The sequence below is a fragment of the Penicillium brevicompactum genome (assembly GCF_028827555.1).
Source record: "Penicillium brevicompactum strain IBT 35665 chromosome Unknown utg000006l_segment0_segment0, whole genome shotgun sequence".
NCBI classification, from domain to species: domain Eukaryota; kingdom Fungi; phylum Ascomycota; class Eurotiomycetes; order Eurotiales; family Aspergillaceae; genus Penicillium; species Penicillium brevicompactum.
The window spans coordinates 1,572,980-1,589,220 of NW_026623209.1; the positions used below are offsets into that span (position 1 = coordinate 1,572,980).

General features: G+C 37.3%; 3 protein-coding genes across 3 annotated transcripts; 1 reads left to right on the forward strand and 2 right to left on the reverse strand.

Annotated features, from left to right (window-relative positions):
- Positions 1 to 891: 891 nt before the first annotated feature.
- Positions 892 to 1,110, forward strand: N7506_008786 (uncharacterized protein; the record flags this gene model as incomplete). Its single annotated transcript, XM_056958079.1, has 1 exon — positions 892 to 1,110. The coding sequence occupies one exon, from the start codon at positions 892 to 894 to the stop codon at positions 1,108 to 1,110; it is 219 nt and encodes a 72-aa protein (XP_056807469.1).
- A 662-nt stretch (positions 1,111 to 1,772) lies between these two features.
- On the reverse strand, positions 1,773 to 4,138 carry N7506_008787 (uncharacterized protein; the record flags this gene model as incomplete). The annotated part of the gene is made up of 6 exons (XM_056958080.1): positions 1,773 to 2,436; positions 2,498 to 2,836; positions 2,923 to 3,096; positions 3,151 to 3,302; positions 3,361 to 3,948; positions 4,004 to 4,138. The coding sequence occupies 6 exons, from the start codon at positions 4,136 to 4,138 to the stop codon at positions 1,773 to 1,775; spliced, it is 2,052 nt and encodes a 683-aa protein (XP_056807470.1).
- A 2,348-nt stretch (positions 4,139 to 6,486) lies between these two features.
- Positions 6,487 to 6,929, reverse strand: N7506_008788 (uncharacterized protein; the record flags this gene model as incomplete). Its single annotated transcript, XM_056958081.1, is given in 3 exon segments — positions 6,487 to 6,616; positions 6,777 to 6,905; positions 6,916 to 6,929. 3 exon segments carry the CDS (start codon positions 6,927 to 6,929, stop codon positions 6,487 to 6,489), a joined length of 273 nt encoding a protein of 90 aa, XP_056807471.1.
- Positions 6,930 to 16,241: the final 9,312 nt, after the last annotated feature.

Consider the following 16,241-nt stretch of genomic DNA (forward strand, 5'->3'; position numbering starts at 1 on the left):
AACAAAATGAGTAGTTGAGTCCAATAAGGTCAATCTGGAAATGAATGGGACATGGGTTCAAGGTTGGGTCACGCTGGAGGGTACTAGCACCGGAACGGGTATCCAACTTGTTATGATCTCAGCGTCGTTCTATAATGAAACAAAACATTTCAAAATTTGGCCCCTCCTGAGGGTTCGCCTTATCAGAGTGATGACTGTTGGTATATGTCGGTTGGCGTTGCTGTGTTTCAAGGTTGTCCTGAATGTTAGGTGCTTAGGTCGGAGCTCTGCGGACCTTTATGCTTCAAAGGACTTCGTTTGTTGTCACCATGAGCTTGGTCCGTGGTCCGCCAACCACCAAAACCAATCAAATAACGCTGGAGCTACTCAAATGATGAAACAGGTACAATAAAAGGAACCCGTTGGTCATCATCCATTCGCAATCTTCCAGTCCGTCAGAAGCCGGGCTCCCTCTCCCACTTACCACATCGCCGTATGCACCGGTAAAGTAGACGCGACTTCTGCTTCACACCGATCAAGCTCATTCCACCCTGGTATCAGCCTGTCTTGACCAGGCAGCTTGCAGTCTTCATCAGAGTAAGTTCATTCCTCCGCGGTGGAGAACAAGCCTGATCACCGTGTATCGGTCTTTGCGATGCTAGCCCTTGCAAGCGTTCAAGCCTGCCTGCCCCAAACACAGTATGCTGACCGGGTCTGCCCTCTTGATTTAGCTGAATCACGATTGGAGACCAGGAAACTTGGCCCGTGAGAAGCTGCCAGTATTATGTGAGCCACGCCATCTGTTGACACATTGACAGAGTACTTCCATTGGAAGGGTCAAAATTTGCGTCACGGGTCTAGCTCAAGGCTAATACTCTGGCCAGAAACCCAAGTCTGCCCACAAAACACGATATGCCTGCCATTGGAATCGAGTCTCGTGTCAACGGAGCGCCGCCTTCTGTTTACTCGGTCGTCAAACGAGGAAACTGGGCGGATAGGAATCGAGGAGTGGTGCTTGTATTCTGCATCGTGTTTCTTGTTGTTGTTGTTGGTGTCATTGCATTGTTTGCGTATCGACGGATGTTGAAACGGAAGGCCGACAAGGAGTCCTATGAAACGACCAGCGATTAATTGTTTGCTCTTCTGCCAAAGAACGTTGCCCCAACCCGCCACTTGAATTGCCACCACTCGGGACAAGGAAGAAGTGACATCCCGATGGCCGGATCTGAGTAGATTCTGTCAAAGAACAATCCCCAGACTAAGCTATAGCAACAGCATACTCCACATGTTGTCCGTAACTTCTGTCTGCCTCAATCGTCGGTACGGTCTTTGCTTGTTTGTCCGAGGTGTGATTTTGGCTACCACATGCGAACTTTTTGGTTTTTTTTTGGCTGTGCCCCCGATAGCAATTCAGCAGCACATCGCGCGGTATTAGACAATAGACAATGCTAGGAAGACTGAGACCCTGGTCGAATCATAAGTAGTCAAGGCAGTGTGCAGACATCCCGTTAGCTTGGCATTGTCCTACCTTCGCATGCACATGGCGTGTCTATTGCTTGAGTGTCTTTTAGTCGATTGCAACCAGGGAGTTTCTTTGAGTGAAAGAGTGGATGGGGGAAAACATCTCCGGAGGCCGGAGATCATGCGTATGGCTTTCGTATCGGAGTCCCACTATGAAAAGATTGCACATTCACATCTCCCCATAGCCGGGGACTGTGGCTCTTCAAAGTTGCCATGAGCGCTTACATAGCTCGCTATCTTTCCAAAGTTCTAATCAGCATCGCCTTTCCACTTCAACTCCACTCCGTTTCATCCTCCTTCTCCGACGCCTCTTCCGGCACCTCCTCCAAGCCCCTGCCCCCGTGCTCCTCCAACTTTACACTCGACTCGCTCGTTCTTGCGATATGCAAATCATCAAATTTCTCCAAGAATGCATCAAGCTCAACTTCGCCGACCTCACCGCGTTTCATCGAGTGTGTAAAGTGGGGATACTGACTACTCAGGGCTCTGCGGTCCTGCGACGTCCAGACTCTGGCCTCGAAGTCTGAAAACAGAGCGTCGGTTTCTGGTGGTAGAGACACACCTGTCTGTATCGAAGTGAGCTGCACCAGCCGCAGCATACCCTTCGCTAGTACCCAGCGGTGTGAGGCTGCTTTGGCGGCTATCGTCAGACTGATAAATGCGCGGCGGTTTGCATCATCGGACAAATCTTCCAACAGGGTATACATGCTGACTGTGAACCAATGAATATTGGTGGGTGGCATGTAGTCCAAACCCCATGATCCCCGCTGTTGATCAACTATTCCAGCGCATTTTCGTGCTGAGATAAGGCAAATTTCCCTTGCTTGTTGCCGGACGGTGTCTAGCTGGGCTAGCTCGCTCTCAATAACATCCGCACTCGTCGACACACCTTTCAAATATCCAAATATCGTCTGGATGGTGGTGTGATAATTCATACTACCGAGAAACACGATGTCAGCGGGGTCTTCACAAGTACCACAGGGATGAAAATACGTACTGGAGACTCAAAACATGTGGGGTGGCATCGGAAGTTGCAAGGCAGTCTGGTAAGTCTTCATACCAGGCTCGTAAGCGACCATGCAGCTCTTCCGCAACTCGTGAAAATTCGATATCCAGTGTTTGACTGTTGTCCTTGAACAAGCTCAAACTGAGCTCATGGATGATTTGACCCATGTCACACAAGGCAGTGAACAAACATTCACGGTGTGACTTGACAACGTCTGATCCCATTGGATATGGGTGCCAGGTGTCCTGGTGAACGTCATGTTCGGGCGTTCTATGCCTGTGTCGAGGGGCAGAAATCAATGCTCCCTTTTGATATGCCAGCGCGGTCACCCTAAATGATCCCAACGATGGTCTCATGTCAGCCTGATACTCTTGTCGTCGACAGAAAAATTCGATGATGAAACTGGCCATACTTACGACGCAAAGTTGAATATCCCCCACAGGGCGTTATCGATTGCACTGATTCCACGTATCGTTTCCTCATCTGCGCCATCTGGCGGCAGTCTGTGTCTGCGAGAGAGTTCTTGGGTGGCGTATGCTAACTGGCCATAATATGCCCACCCAGCCCTGTCCTTCCCAATCATACAAGAGCTGCAATGAGACGTCAGCGAGCAGTTCCAGATGCTAAAGCTGATGCAGACTCACACCACATAAAGTCCGCAAAGCCCTTGGACATTCACAATACTGATCTTGCCCTCCTGTTGGGCTAGGAGGCGTTTTGCTTCCTCATAAAAGTCAAGCGCTCGGGGCCACTCCTCATCGAAATCCTCATATACTTCGAGGTAATCAAAATATGCCTGTGGTCATGCATGAGCCGACCGAAGCTCAAAAATTGACAGGTCGATTTCCACTCACGCAGGCATCTGCTAAAATCACATTCACCAGAAATGGCGAGCAGAATTTGGCATCGGTATCCCCGGACAGCATATCTCGAATGAAAAGATCTCTGTCAATCCAATTAAGATATGGATGCGCCCAAGTGAACCAAAGGGATATCAGACGAGAAACAAACTGGTCATCATTGGTCACCTTTGTCCACGGTGTCGAGGGCACGTCGAATATGACCTTTTCAGACTGTTTCTGGTCATCCAACCGAGGACGCGAAGCCGACCTCGGGATTTCATCAAGATTTTGAAAATCCTCAATAGCACTCTTTAATTCCGGCGTTGACTCAAAATCATCACAAGATCTTCCCACATCATCCAAGTACGCTCGGATCTGCTCCAGCGAGGCGTGAGCCCGAACCAGAGTCAAAACCTGAGCAGCGCATTCCTCATCTGTGGTTTGAAGAGTGCGTATTAAATCATCCAGAAGCTGTCCTTTTTGCTCCAGTCCTGACAATTTGCGTTTCAATGCATGCTTGCGGCGCTGGTCGGTATCTTCGTTCATCAAACATGAGGTGCCATTCCTCAAACAAGACTGACACGGAATGTCGGCCGAGCACTGTGGCCGTTGTCAACATGTGAATTTTGAACACGCGCCTGTATGGTGAATTTACCTTCAATTTACGCTTCTTGCAGTTGAGACATGCCGTTCTAGCGTTGCGTCGCTTTCTCGTCGTCGGTGCCTCCGAGGCTTGTCTTGAACTGCCAACTTGAGAGTCAGGGTACGAGGATTCGCCCATGTCAGCCATCGTGCACGCTCCGTTTTACAAGAACATATGCTTGCATGGCGGGTACAGGGTACAATATGTGTGCGAGACGCCAGATTTTGCGCGCGACGTGGGCGCGCGGTGAAATAATATCTCCGAGGAACTGACTCAAGCGCCCAGATAGTTTCTACATCAAATACGAGTACACGCGCGGTTCCAGGCTTTGGCTTCTGTCAAAATCAGTGAAAGCGCTCCATCGCTGAATCGAGACGAACCCCACAGCAACGGCCCCGGTCGATGACGGAGCTTCATTGCACCCAACTGCAGTCACGATTGGACGATCTAGAATCGTTAGGTGTGTTTGTGTGGGTTTCGGAAATGATCCCCTTTTTCAATCAGAATCCGCCTCTGGCGCCATGGGTGGGCCCGGCTAGGATTTCCGTCCTCACAATCGCTACAACTTCTTTGTGCTAGCATGCACTCCGTATTGGTTTTTCGAAATTTTCACCAAACGCGATCCCACCATTTTCCAAGATCCGCTCGGTCCGTGCCCCAACTAGCTCTCAAGCAGTGTGTCTCTGAAAAGGGGAAAAGACCCTTGCGTTGACGCTTCTCTCAGGGCTCAACCGAGCTGATGGGCCAGTCGTTCTTCTGTGGCTTGTCATGATGCAGATCACCAATTCATTAGTACTGATCAGCTGGCTTCTCTAGGGATGTGGTGTTGTTTTTTGGTTTGTTTTGTGTTGGAGATCTTGGCGCCAACCACCGAATGCCTGATTCTGATGAATCTGCATGTCGTGTGCCAGTGAACCGGAACGTATCTCTTCAAAAGAACCATGAGCTCAGGACCATGGCTGCCTTTGAATGAAATGTTCCTCACTCGCTGTCTGAGAATTGCAAGGGTTGAGTTCCACGTAAGTACGCGTCTTTGAAGTGGATTGCGGGACGGCTATGATGATCCACATAGCGCGGTCGCAGCTCTGCTCCATCGTACCAAATGGCATCACTATGGACGATCAGCGTAGGATTTGGAATTGTACCCAATGTCCCAACCAAATTGTTTTGGCCTCTTTCAGAAAATGCCCCTTTGGAACAGTCCCCCAAAGCCCACAAGCATGAAATACTCCGTACATTTTACATACAACAAATGGTACCATATCCCGAGATTGCCAACTAGCATTCCGCTACTCCGTACTCCGTATATGGGAAATTGCGGATGGCGCATCGGTTGCGCCAAGTTTCGCACTGCGAGAATCTCAGTTTAATCTTACTGGAAGTCTCTGTGCTAGCCCGATAAATACTCTGCAACCACCTGGGCATGCATGTATGACGATAAAACTTACGTGGGTGGATGAAGACCGGTATTTCCGTGTTGAGATACTTCGGAATGTGTTCATACGATCATGTCCACGCTCGTCGACTCACCCATTTTTACTCGCTTTCCAAGGTTGTCCTTTCTATCAGAAGAATAAAGCACGCACATCTCTTTGTTGGGTGGAGTATTGGGGGGAGAGAGGAGGAGAGAGAAATCCTCGATCTGGGACTGCTGTCTACCCCAGCCTGAGGGAGCCCAAGGAACTAGGCAGCTACAGAGGCTTCAACACCCAGCCAGGGAGTTCTTGTGATATCCCAGGTTGCCAGATGGTATAGAGCTATTCAATCCTCACGTAATGCATTATTCGCGCTTTTCTGGGAATATAAATGTGGATAGTGTATGGCGGCGAAAGTAAACGAGATATGCTCAATCAAACAACCTTGTAAGTTGCAAGAACCAGTTGTTTGTGTTCGGATATATCCATCACTGCAAGACTTGGGCAGACCTACGGAGTAGACGAAGCCACCCAGGGACGTCACATACCATCCAGATTATCATTGGCCAAGATAACCCACTAAGCCAACTGATAAGCTTAACAAAAGGCTGTGGCCGGGCTACCCCGCATAATGATGATCCGGCCCTCGGGCATAATGGACGTAGTGCGGTTTGTGTCCATTAGCACAAGCCAATGGGGGCGTGTTCTCGCCCAGTTTCAGTATGAAGCCCCTGGCTTTCTCCAGCTATGACATTTCAATTAATATTTGTATGGGGAATACGATCTAGAGAGAGCAGTAATGCACTTTGACAGATTGTATGATGCGTGAGAAAGAGAAGAGAGAGAGAGAAACAGAGATCTATCTACTAGGGCACCGTATCACATGACCTAACCCCATGATCTCCAACACCCCCCACGAACTCGATCTCCTTCGAAAAAATGGCACAAAAAGTGCCGCAAAATGCGTAAAAAGATGCTGAAAAAGCGATGACTTAGCATTTCCTAAAGAGGCAATCAGCCCCTGTTCTCGAAAGGAGTACTAAAACGCTTCAAATTCAGCTAGATAACGAATCTCTGGAACTAGGTCTTCACAAATAGCTTCGTCAGACCATCTACTACCATTTCATAAGTCAAAATATAGCGTAGTTTAACTCTCCTAGCCAATATCTCTTCCCGAATCTTGTGAAATTTAACCGCGATATGCTTAGTTCTAGCATAAAACTATAGGTTATCGCTTAATACAATCGCTTCTATATTGTCCATATAAATCACAAGAGATTTATTGAAAAGTTATACTTATCTCATCTCCATAAGAAGTCGTATAATCCATACAGCTTCCTAAACAGCAAGAGCTTGCGCGATATATTCACTTTCTATAGACGACATAACTATATATAGCTATTTCTTGGACGTCCAAAAAATAGGCCCCCCAGCAAGTATAAATATAAAGCCAGACGTCGAGAGTACCACTTCCAAATAAGGTCCAACCCAGTCCAAGTCTATAAATACAATAAGCGATCCATCGAGGTCAATTAGATCCCCCTCGTCACTAAAACTAGAACTAGATCATCTATAGAAGATATATAGCGATTTAGATCTCTTTAGATATTAAAAGACTTAATTAATTATGCTTTTATACTGCGAGCTAGGATTCCTAGCAAAACAAGCGAGTTTAATAATTATATAATTAATATCTAGTCTCGTCGAGACTATCAACTAGATAAGACAACTAACCTTCTCTTAATAAAGCTTTACCGCTAATACGTTAACTTATTTCTTATATAGAATTAAAGGAATCTTATCATTCATTAATATCACCATAAACTTATAATCTACCATTCCAAATCTCTTAAAGATTTTCTCAATATAATCCTACTAAGACAACTAGATATCCTTATTAATATAAAAGATATCAATTCCAATATATCGCTCCACAATTCCTTTATTAGAAATATCGAAATACTTAACAATCTCTTTTTTGAAAAGATTAACCTATTCTAGATCCTATAATATAGCAAGTAAGTTATCTATATAAATAAACATATAAATAGACATACTATTAACAAATTTAATAAAGAGAGAGTGATTAGATTTAGTTTTAACAAAACCCATTATTAGAAGAGTATTATAAAATAGTAAATATTATTCTCTTGAAGACTATTTAAGATTATAAATAGTTTTAAAAAGAAGACTAACTTTACCAAGAAAGTCGTTTTAAACATTCTCCAGAATCTCAATCTCAATTAATTCCTTAAAATCCATATATAAAAATATAATAATAATGTCCAAATAATAAACCTCGAGATTTAAAAAAACCGTGATTGCTATAAAGATCTTGAAGATCATTAGCTTTATAATAACAACGTAAACTTTATAAAAATTAACGTCTTCGATCTATTAGAAACCTCTAATAACTAGCCTTGTTTTATAAATACTATTATATTTAATCTTATAAACCTAACGAAAGGTCATTAAAGCCTTCTTTTTCTTTTTATTACAATTAATAATTCGCTAGATCCTATTATATAGATAACTATAGAACTCTTTATACAAGATAATAAACCATTTCTCCTTCTCAACATAATTTATAATATCTTTCTATCCAGTAGAGATATAACTAACATCGTTTAATATTAATTTAGATAGAAAAGAGTACTTATTAATCATAACAGTAAATAAAACATCCAAAATCTAAGACTCTTTATCAAAAAAGCTAACAATTTCTTAATAAAAGAGGCCGTTTAATTAAAGACTTTCAATAAATGCACAGCTAGACTTCCTAATCTAAATAGATCATCTAAGAGGTAAATCTTATACTTAATCTTTTAATAAAGATAGCGCAAGAACCATCTAGAAAGTAGACTTAGAACCAATAATAGAAATAGCTTCTTTAAGAATCCGAGGGTCATAATACGCTTCCTCGTCCTAATACGCTTTCTCTCTAGTTAATAAAGTTAACTAAGACTCTACAGAAGCTAATAAATCACTCTCTTAAAGATGATCACCAAGTCCACCTTCTTATACCTCCACTTATTTACTAAAACTACCCCCCATTTTAACTAATTCGAGAACTATCTATAGATTAGAGAGAAGAAGATTACCATATAGAAGCTCTAATTTATTATTATTTTTAATAGATAGAGTAAGTAAAATAAGACGATTATAAAAAACAATAATAACCTAGCATTCTATTAAAAAATCAATAAGAATATACCTTTAAAAGCAATCAAAAGACAGTAACAAAGTGCGCCTCTATAACCCTAAATTGTAAATTAATTCTAGAAAAAACTCTCTTATAAGAATCTCATTAAAAACAATATTACGAAAGCGTTCAATCTTCTTTATCCTAATATTATAAATCACATAATTATTACCACTATTATAAGCAATCAGATAATCCTCAGCTATATATAGATCAAACTTGATATCGCACTTCTCCTTAGAGATAAGAAACCAATATTCACAACCTAGAACTTAAAGATAAGAGATATCTAGCTTATAACTAAAAAAAACTTCGAATAGAGTTATCCTAATTTTAAAATACTAAAGACAATTTATAGTATAATTCACTCCTTAAAATAAATAAGACTAGAGATATTTTAACAATTAGTACTCCACTATAACTACTACTAATAGTTTAATTAGATAACAATTTTTGATTTCTATAATATTATTAAGTTACTTAGTATAAGGGAGAGTTAGATCTTAAACGATTCCTTATAAGATATAATAAGCTATAAATAGCTTATATTTTTTAACATCGTCACTATAGACTTGTTTAACGATAATACTAAACTAAGTTTATAAGTAAACTTCCACTTCTATAAAGCAATTTATAATCTCTTTTTAAGACTTGATAACAAAGATCTAGTAAAAACAAGAGTAGTTATCTATAATTATTATAAAATAGATCTTATTATGATAACTAACAATAAAGATTAGTCTCTAAATATCGATATAAAATAAATCACCTAGTTTAATATAAATAAATCACTCTTTTTTAAATAGGATCTAATAATCTTTATCTAAAATATATAATTTACAAAGAAAAGTAATTTCAATACCCTTTTTAAAAGTGATTCCTTATACTAAGATCTCTATTTTACAAACTTAGTTCTCACTAATATAACAGGCATAACAATAAGCTAGATCTATCGAAATTAGTATATTTAAACAAGTATTAAAAACGCCTTTTACAATTACAAAGTAAATAGTAGAAATATTAAAAAGCTAATTTAGTTAATTCGACATAATATCTAGGAAATTAAGCTAATAATAACGACCCTCTAGCAATATATACACTTTAATAAACTCGCTTTTATTAGAAGGGAGTTCCTATCGTTGGTAGATCACGTGACCGTGACCCTCCTACCTATTAGTTCTCGCTCCTCCATAGCTTCTCTCTTCTTCTTCTTTCTCTTTAGACACACAAATACTATTCTCCGAATAGCCTCCTTTCTTCCTACCTACAATCTTGTAAACCTTCCAAGAGATTATAAGTCTTTTAGCGTGCTATTAATTAACTATCAACTGCTAAAGCTTACCCTAGCTCTATACACCGAGCTAACTAATCAACCCCGCTGAAGCTTCCCTACTTCGATAATCCCGACGAATCAGAAGGATCGCCTGTCTGCAGCAGTCATCCCGAGAGATCGTCTTATCGCTAGATCTACCTTCCTAATCCAATAATCTAATAGCTTTATCCATCATTATTGATTCCTCCCGTTTCGATAATATCTCTATTATCGTCAATCCCCACGATCCCTACTAATACCTCGTTACCCTATCGATTCTTACCGTTTCACCATGACAGCATTCCCATTATTTTTTCGCCAATTCCGATATATTAGCAATCCCTACATAAATCGAGAGTTAATATAATAATTATATTCCCCGTATATTATAACTATAAACTCTTCTTCTAGTAAACAGCTTTTACTAATAAGCGATAGCTAGGTTTATATTATAACAACTTAGTATAACAGCGATAACATATTTACTAATCCTCATATATATACAATATAGCTATTAATAGCTATAGCCATCTAAGGCTACAAAAAGTCTTATCACTATGACTTCGTCGTTATTCAAACCATCTTGCATCTCAACAACCTATTCTCTACTCTCAATCCCCAATTTCAATCCAATTATATAGTTTACATCTATTAAAGATACATTCCTGTTACTCAATATATCTAAAATCGCATCCTCTCCTTTTATTAAGTTATCTACCAACAGTTGCGAGCTCTATATTAATCTAGCGAATAAAGAGCTCAAATCCGTTAAAACGTGGACTATATAATTCAAATCGAACCTCTTTACTTTCTCTACTAATATCTATTACTTTAAGAACATTTCTAAACTTTATAAAAAACCTAACTAGATAAACTAGTAGATTAAGTTTCTAGATGCTTTAAATACGTAAAACGATATATTTAAGAATATCACACTAGATATTGTTAATCCTCTCGTATAACTGTATTTTATATCTATTAACGATAATATCGTTAAGCGTAAATACTTTCTTAGAAAAATAACTAAACCTTAACTTATCAATTTCGACAATTCTAAGAAGGATATTAATACTCTGACTATATCTAATCTCAGTAAAGTTCAAGAATCCCTAAATGAGATTAACGATAAACTCCAAAACGGTTTCTAGCAGAACCAGAGTATTTAAGTTATCGCTTATTCCTGAATTATAAATTACCTTAATATCTACATAGACGCTAATATTAAATTAGCGATTTTAATATATAATATTGTTGGAAGGGAGTTCCTGTCGTTAGTGGATCACGTGACCGTGACCCTCCTGCCTATTAATTCTCGCTCCTCCATAGCTTCTCTCTTCTTCTTTTTTCTCTTTAAACGCATAAATACTATTTTACGAATAGCCTCCTTTCTTCCTGTCTACGATCTTGTAGACCTTCCAAGAGATTATGAGTCCTTTAGCGCGCTATTGATTAACCATCAACCGCTAAAGCTTACCCCAGCTCTATGCGCCGAGCCAACCAATCAACCCCGCCAAAACTTCCCCACTTCAACAATCCCGACGAATCAAAAAGATCAACTATCTACAACAGTTATCCTAAGAGATTGTCTCATTACTAAATCTACCTTCCTAATCCAATAATCTAATAGCTTCATCCATCGTTGCCGATTCCTTCCGTTTCAACAGTATCTCCATCGTCGTCGATCCTCATAATCCCTGCTGATACCTCGTTGCCTTATCGATTCCTCCCGTTTCACTATAACAGCTTTTCTATTACTTCTTTATCGAATCATCTGATTTCGTCATATCAGCGATTCCTATAAATCGAGAGTTAGTATAATAACTATATTCCCTATATCTTGCGACTACAAACTCTTCTTCTAGCAAGTAGCTTTTGTCGATAGATAATAGCTAGGTTTATGTTACGATAGCTTAGCGTAACAGCGACAATACATTTACCAATCCTCACACATATACAATATAGCTATTGACGGTTATAGCTATCTAAGGTTATAAAAAGTCTTATTATTGTAGCTTCGTCGTTATTTAAATTACCTCATATTTCAATAACCTATTCTCTTATCTTAATCCCCGATTTCAATCCAATTATATAGTCTATATCTATTAAAGATATATTCTTATCTCTTAATATATCTAAAACCTCTTTTCCTTTCATTAAGTTACCTACTGGTAGTCGCGAGCTCTATATCAATCTAGTAAATAAAGAGCTCAAATCTATTAAAGTGTGGACTATACAATTTAAATCAAACCTTTTTACTTCCTCTATTGATATCTGTTATTTCAAAAACATCCTTAAGCTTTGAGGAGAGCCTAATTAAATAAACTGGTAGATTAAGTTTCTAGATACTTTGAATGCATAAAACGACGTGTTTAAAGGTATTATATTGGGTATTATTAGTCCTCTTGTACAGTCACGTTTTATATCTATTAACAACGATATCGTTGAGCGTGAATACTTCCTTAGAAAGATAACTAAGCCCCAACTCGTTAATTTTGACAATTCCAAGAAGGATATCGATACTTTAACTATATCTGATCTTAGTAAAGTTCAGGAATCTCTAGATGAGATTAATAATAAGCTTTAAAGTGGTTTCCAATAGAACTAGAGCACTTAGGTTATCGCTTATTTCCAAATCATAAATTATCTTAATATCTATATAGATGCTAATATTAAATCAGCGATTTCAATATATGACATATCTTTTGAGGCCTTTGTTACCTTTGAGAAACTCTATGGACAGGGATTGTCCTAGGTGATTATATAGAGATTCAGGATATAGAATAAGTTTTATTATAAGGATAGTGATGCTGCTGGCTTTATAAATAAGTTCTAAAAAGCGTTTTATAATTATGAAGAAACTATTACGCTAAATAAGGTCTTTTTTAAATAGGAGTATACGGCTTTTATGATTGCAATCATGTCAAATCTCCATTGTAATGCTTTTGTCTAGATGTTTAAACTAACGAATATGTATACTATGTATTAGGAATTCTATACTTCCGAAATGACTAATAAGTCGATCTAATATACTTATTCTAGCAATAATAAGTTAACGAATCTTCTTTTCACGAACTTGATAACTGCTAGGATCTCACTAGGGAATATTTCGCCGTCTTTAGGTGCTTCTTTATTATCTAAAAACAATAAGAAAGATGATAAAAATAATAAGGGTAAGGGATTAACTCTTTTGAAGCCTGAGAAATATAAAAATAATAAGAATGCTCGATATTGTTAGTATTATAAGTCTTGGGGAATTCACAAGCTTAAGGACTGCTATTTAAAGAAAAGTAGCTCTGGCAATTTAGCTAATTTAGCTAATTCGATAATTGCCCCTACTCCATTAACTAATACCCCGCCAGTGTACAGTATGTAGGCTGATATAGTGGTTATTAATCTAGTATTTGTTTATTATAATAACCTTTAGATATAGTAGATCGGCATTTAGGTGTTAAAAAATACTACTATTTCTCCATTATTGTCTACTGAATTTGATTGGATAATCGATTCTAGTATTTCTAAGCATATGATATCCTTCTAGTCGATTTTTGCCAATTTCAAGTCTTATCGTATGTCTATTATTATTGTAATAGGCTAGTGCTTCTTTATTAAGGGCTTTGGTGATGTCGTTTTATCTGTTTAGGATCTTATAGCTCAGGACTTTAGAGAATTGTTTCTTTAAGAGATCTAGCTTGTCTTAGAATTAAATAATAATCTAATCTCTATTTCCGCGCTTGATAAGTAAGGTTACTGAACTAGCTTTGGTATTAAAAAGGCTGTTTTCTCACGTAAAAGTAAGTTTAAAATTGTGAACCTATATATTACTAACCTTATTAAAGACTACTACTAGCTTAGATATCTAGGGGGTTCGTTGGACTTAGTAAAACACTTTATTCGCACTATATAAGTAACTTATTTGCCCTTGATTAATCTATTTTCATCTAAGGACCTTATTAATGATCTAGAAGATAGTTTTTAGGTCTAAAATAGTTAAGCCGCTGCAAATGTAGCAAATATAGTTACTTTTGTGGATATCGATGTTACTAGAAAATGCAAGAATAACCTTATTTCTATTGATTTGGCCTATTATTGTGTCTGTCACGCTAGTGAGGACTAAGTTTGCAAGATAGAATATAATGTAATTAAGATAACCCTTAAAAAGAGTAAGGGTGTTACCTATCTTTACATTCCCTGTATTAGTACTAAAAGCTATTAGCTCTTATATAATAAAGAGTGCTAAATTCACACTAAATCAGATAATTTACTATACTTTAATATCTAGAGATTCTATTTCTATATAGGTTACAAATACAAGATCTATTTTATGACGGTTTCTAATAATACCTCCTACTATATATGGGTTTTTATGATGAAATTGATGACTGAAATCTTTTCAAATCTACAAAAAGTGGTTAGTTTCTTGGACTAGTAGTTTAGGATTAAGATTAAATAGATTCAAAGAGACAATGCCCTTATTTATAAGCCTATTTAGATCTTTTACAAATATCATAACATTGTTATGTCTTCAATACCCCTATATACAAAGTAGCTAAATAGCGTTGCTGAATAGTCTAATAGATATTTAGTGGAACTTATGATTGCTATAATAGTTAAAAATCAGCTTCTAAAGTATTTTTAATCGCTTATTTTACAAGGAGTGAACTATATAATCAATTGACTATACTATTTGCGAATTAATATAACCTTATATAAAGCCTTTTATAGCTATAAGTTAGATATCTTTTATCTCTAGATGTTAGACTGCCAGATTTAGTATTATATTAATAAAAAATAGCATGTTAACAAGCTTGATTTTTATATAAATGAGGGCTATTTGATCAATTACAATACTAGGAATTACTATATAATCTACAACATCTGCACAAAGAAGACAACTTACTCTTGTAATATTATTTTTAATAAAATCAAAAAAGCTAGCTTATCTAAATCCTAATATAATATTGAATTAGGAGAACAAATATATAGAGATCGATTTATTTTAATTCTATCTAAGCACTTCTTTACGAAGATTATAAGGTTTATTCTTATTGATTTTCTGATAGATAATCAGCCGTCTGTTGATTCTGTGATTCCTAGATCTCCTTTAATTCCTATAAGGCCTAAATCGCCCTCAATTCCTCTATGTCCTTAATTATCGCTAATTCCTACGTGCCCGCTTCCTCTATTAGTTCAAACAGCTTTGAAACCTCGAATTTATCCTTTTTATCTAATAGTTACAAACGAAGAGGCTTTAAGAGAGATATAAATAGATAGTAGTAATAATACTAGTCTAGTTTTTTAGCTATATCGATTTAAATAGATCGTGAAGATATAGTAGGGATAATACTAAGGGAGTGCTATAGCAGCCACTCCACCTGCTTTAACTGTATTTGCAAATACTAAAACTATATTAAATCGCCTGTCTATAGTGCTTTCACCTAGTTACGTTCCTCTATAAATCGTTATTAATATCTTTAGTAGAGAACCAATATATGATATATAATATCCATCTAAAAAGAAAATAGTATCTATTTTATTAAGATATTGCTATTTAACTATTCTCGTTTCAATCTCCTCCTATGGAATCCACTATACAATAGTTAATCTATTGTCCCTTATAATTTTATAATATCTAAAGAAGCATATAAAGATAGATATTAATATTATTTTTATATTAGTAAGCAATCTTGATACCACTAAAGAACTCTATATTTTTATGGTTTTTAATAAGGATAAACCTTCTAAACTAGGGTCTAAAGACCCTAATTATATCCTATACATCTAGAAATAGGTTATGATCTATCTTAAACATGATAAATAGCTTGTCATTATAAAAAAGGAGCTAAAACACTATAATAAGAATGGCATTTAGCGTGTTATTAGTTATAAAAAGGGTTAGAAATAGTCTTTTATCTTTTGCTAGATTTAGATGATTAAATATGATGGTATTTATAAAGCTTGTTTAGTCTATTATAGCTTTAATTAGGTTGAAAATATTAATTTTTATAAACTTTATGCTATCATTTTGAAGCCTATATTGTTTAAAGTTTTCATAGTTATTATGGCTAAGAATAGATAGCCTTTTTATTATATTGATATTATTACTGTGTTTTTAAATATGGAAATGAAGGAGTCCATCTATATTAAGCTTTCTAAGGAAGAGTGTGAGCGATTTCTTGGGATGATAAGCCTACTTTTTTAGAGTATGAATGGTCTAAAATAGGTATCTCGTGAATGGTATCTGTTTTTTTATAATATCTTAATTAAAATGGGATTTATTATACTAGAATTAGATTAGTCTATCTTCGTTAAATTTACTAAAGA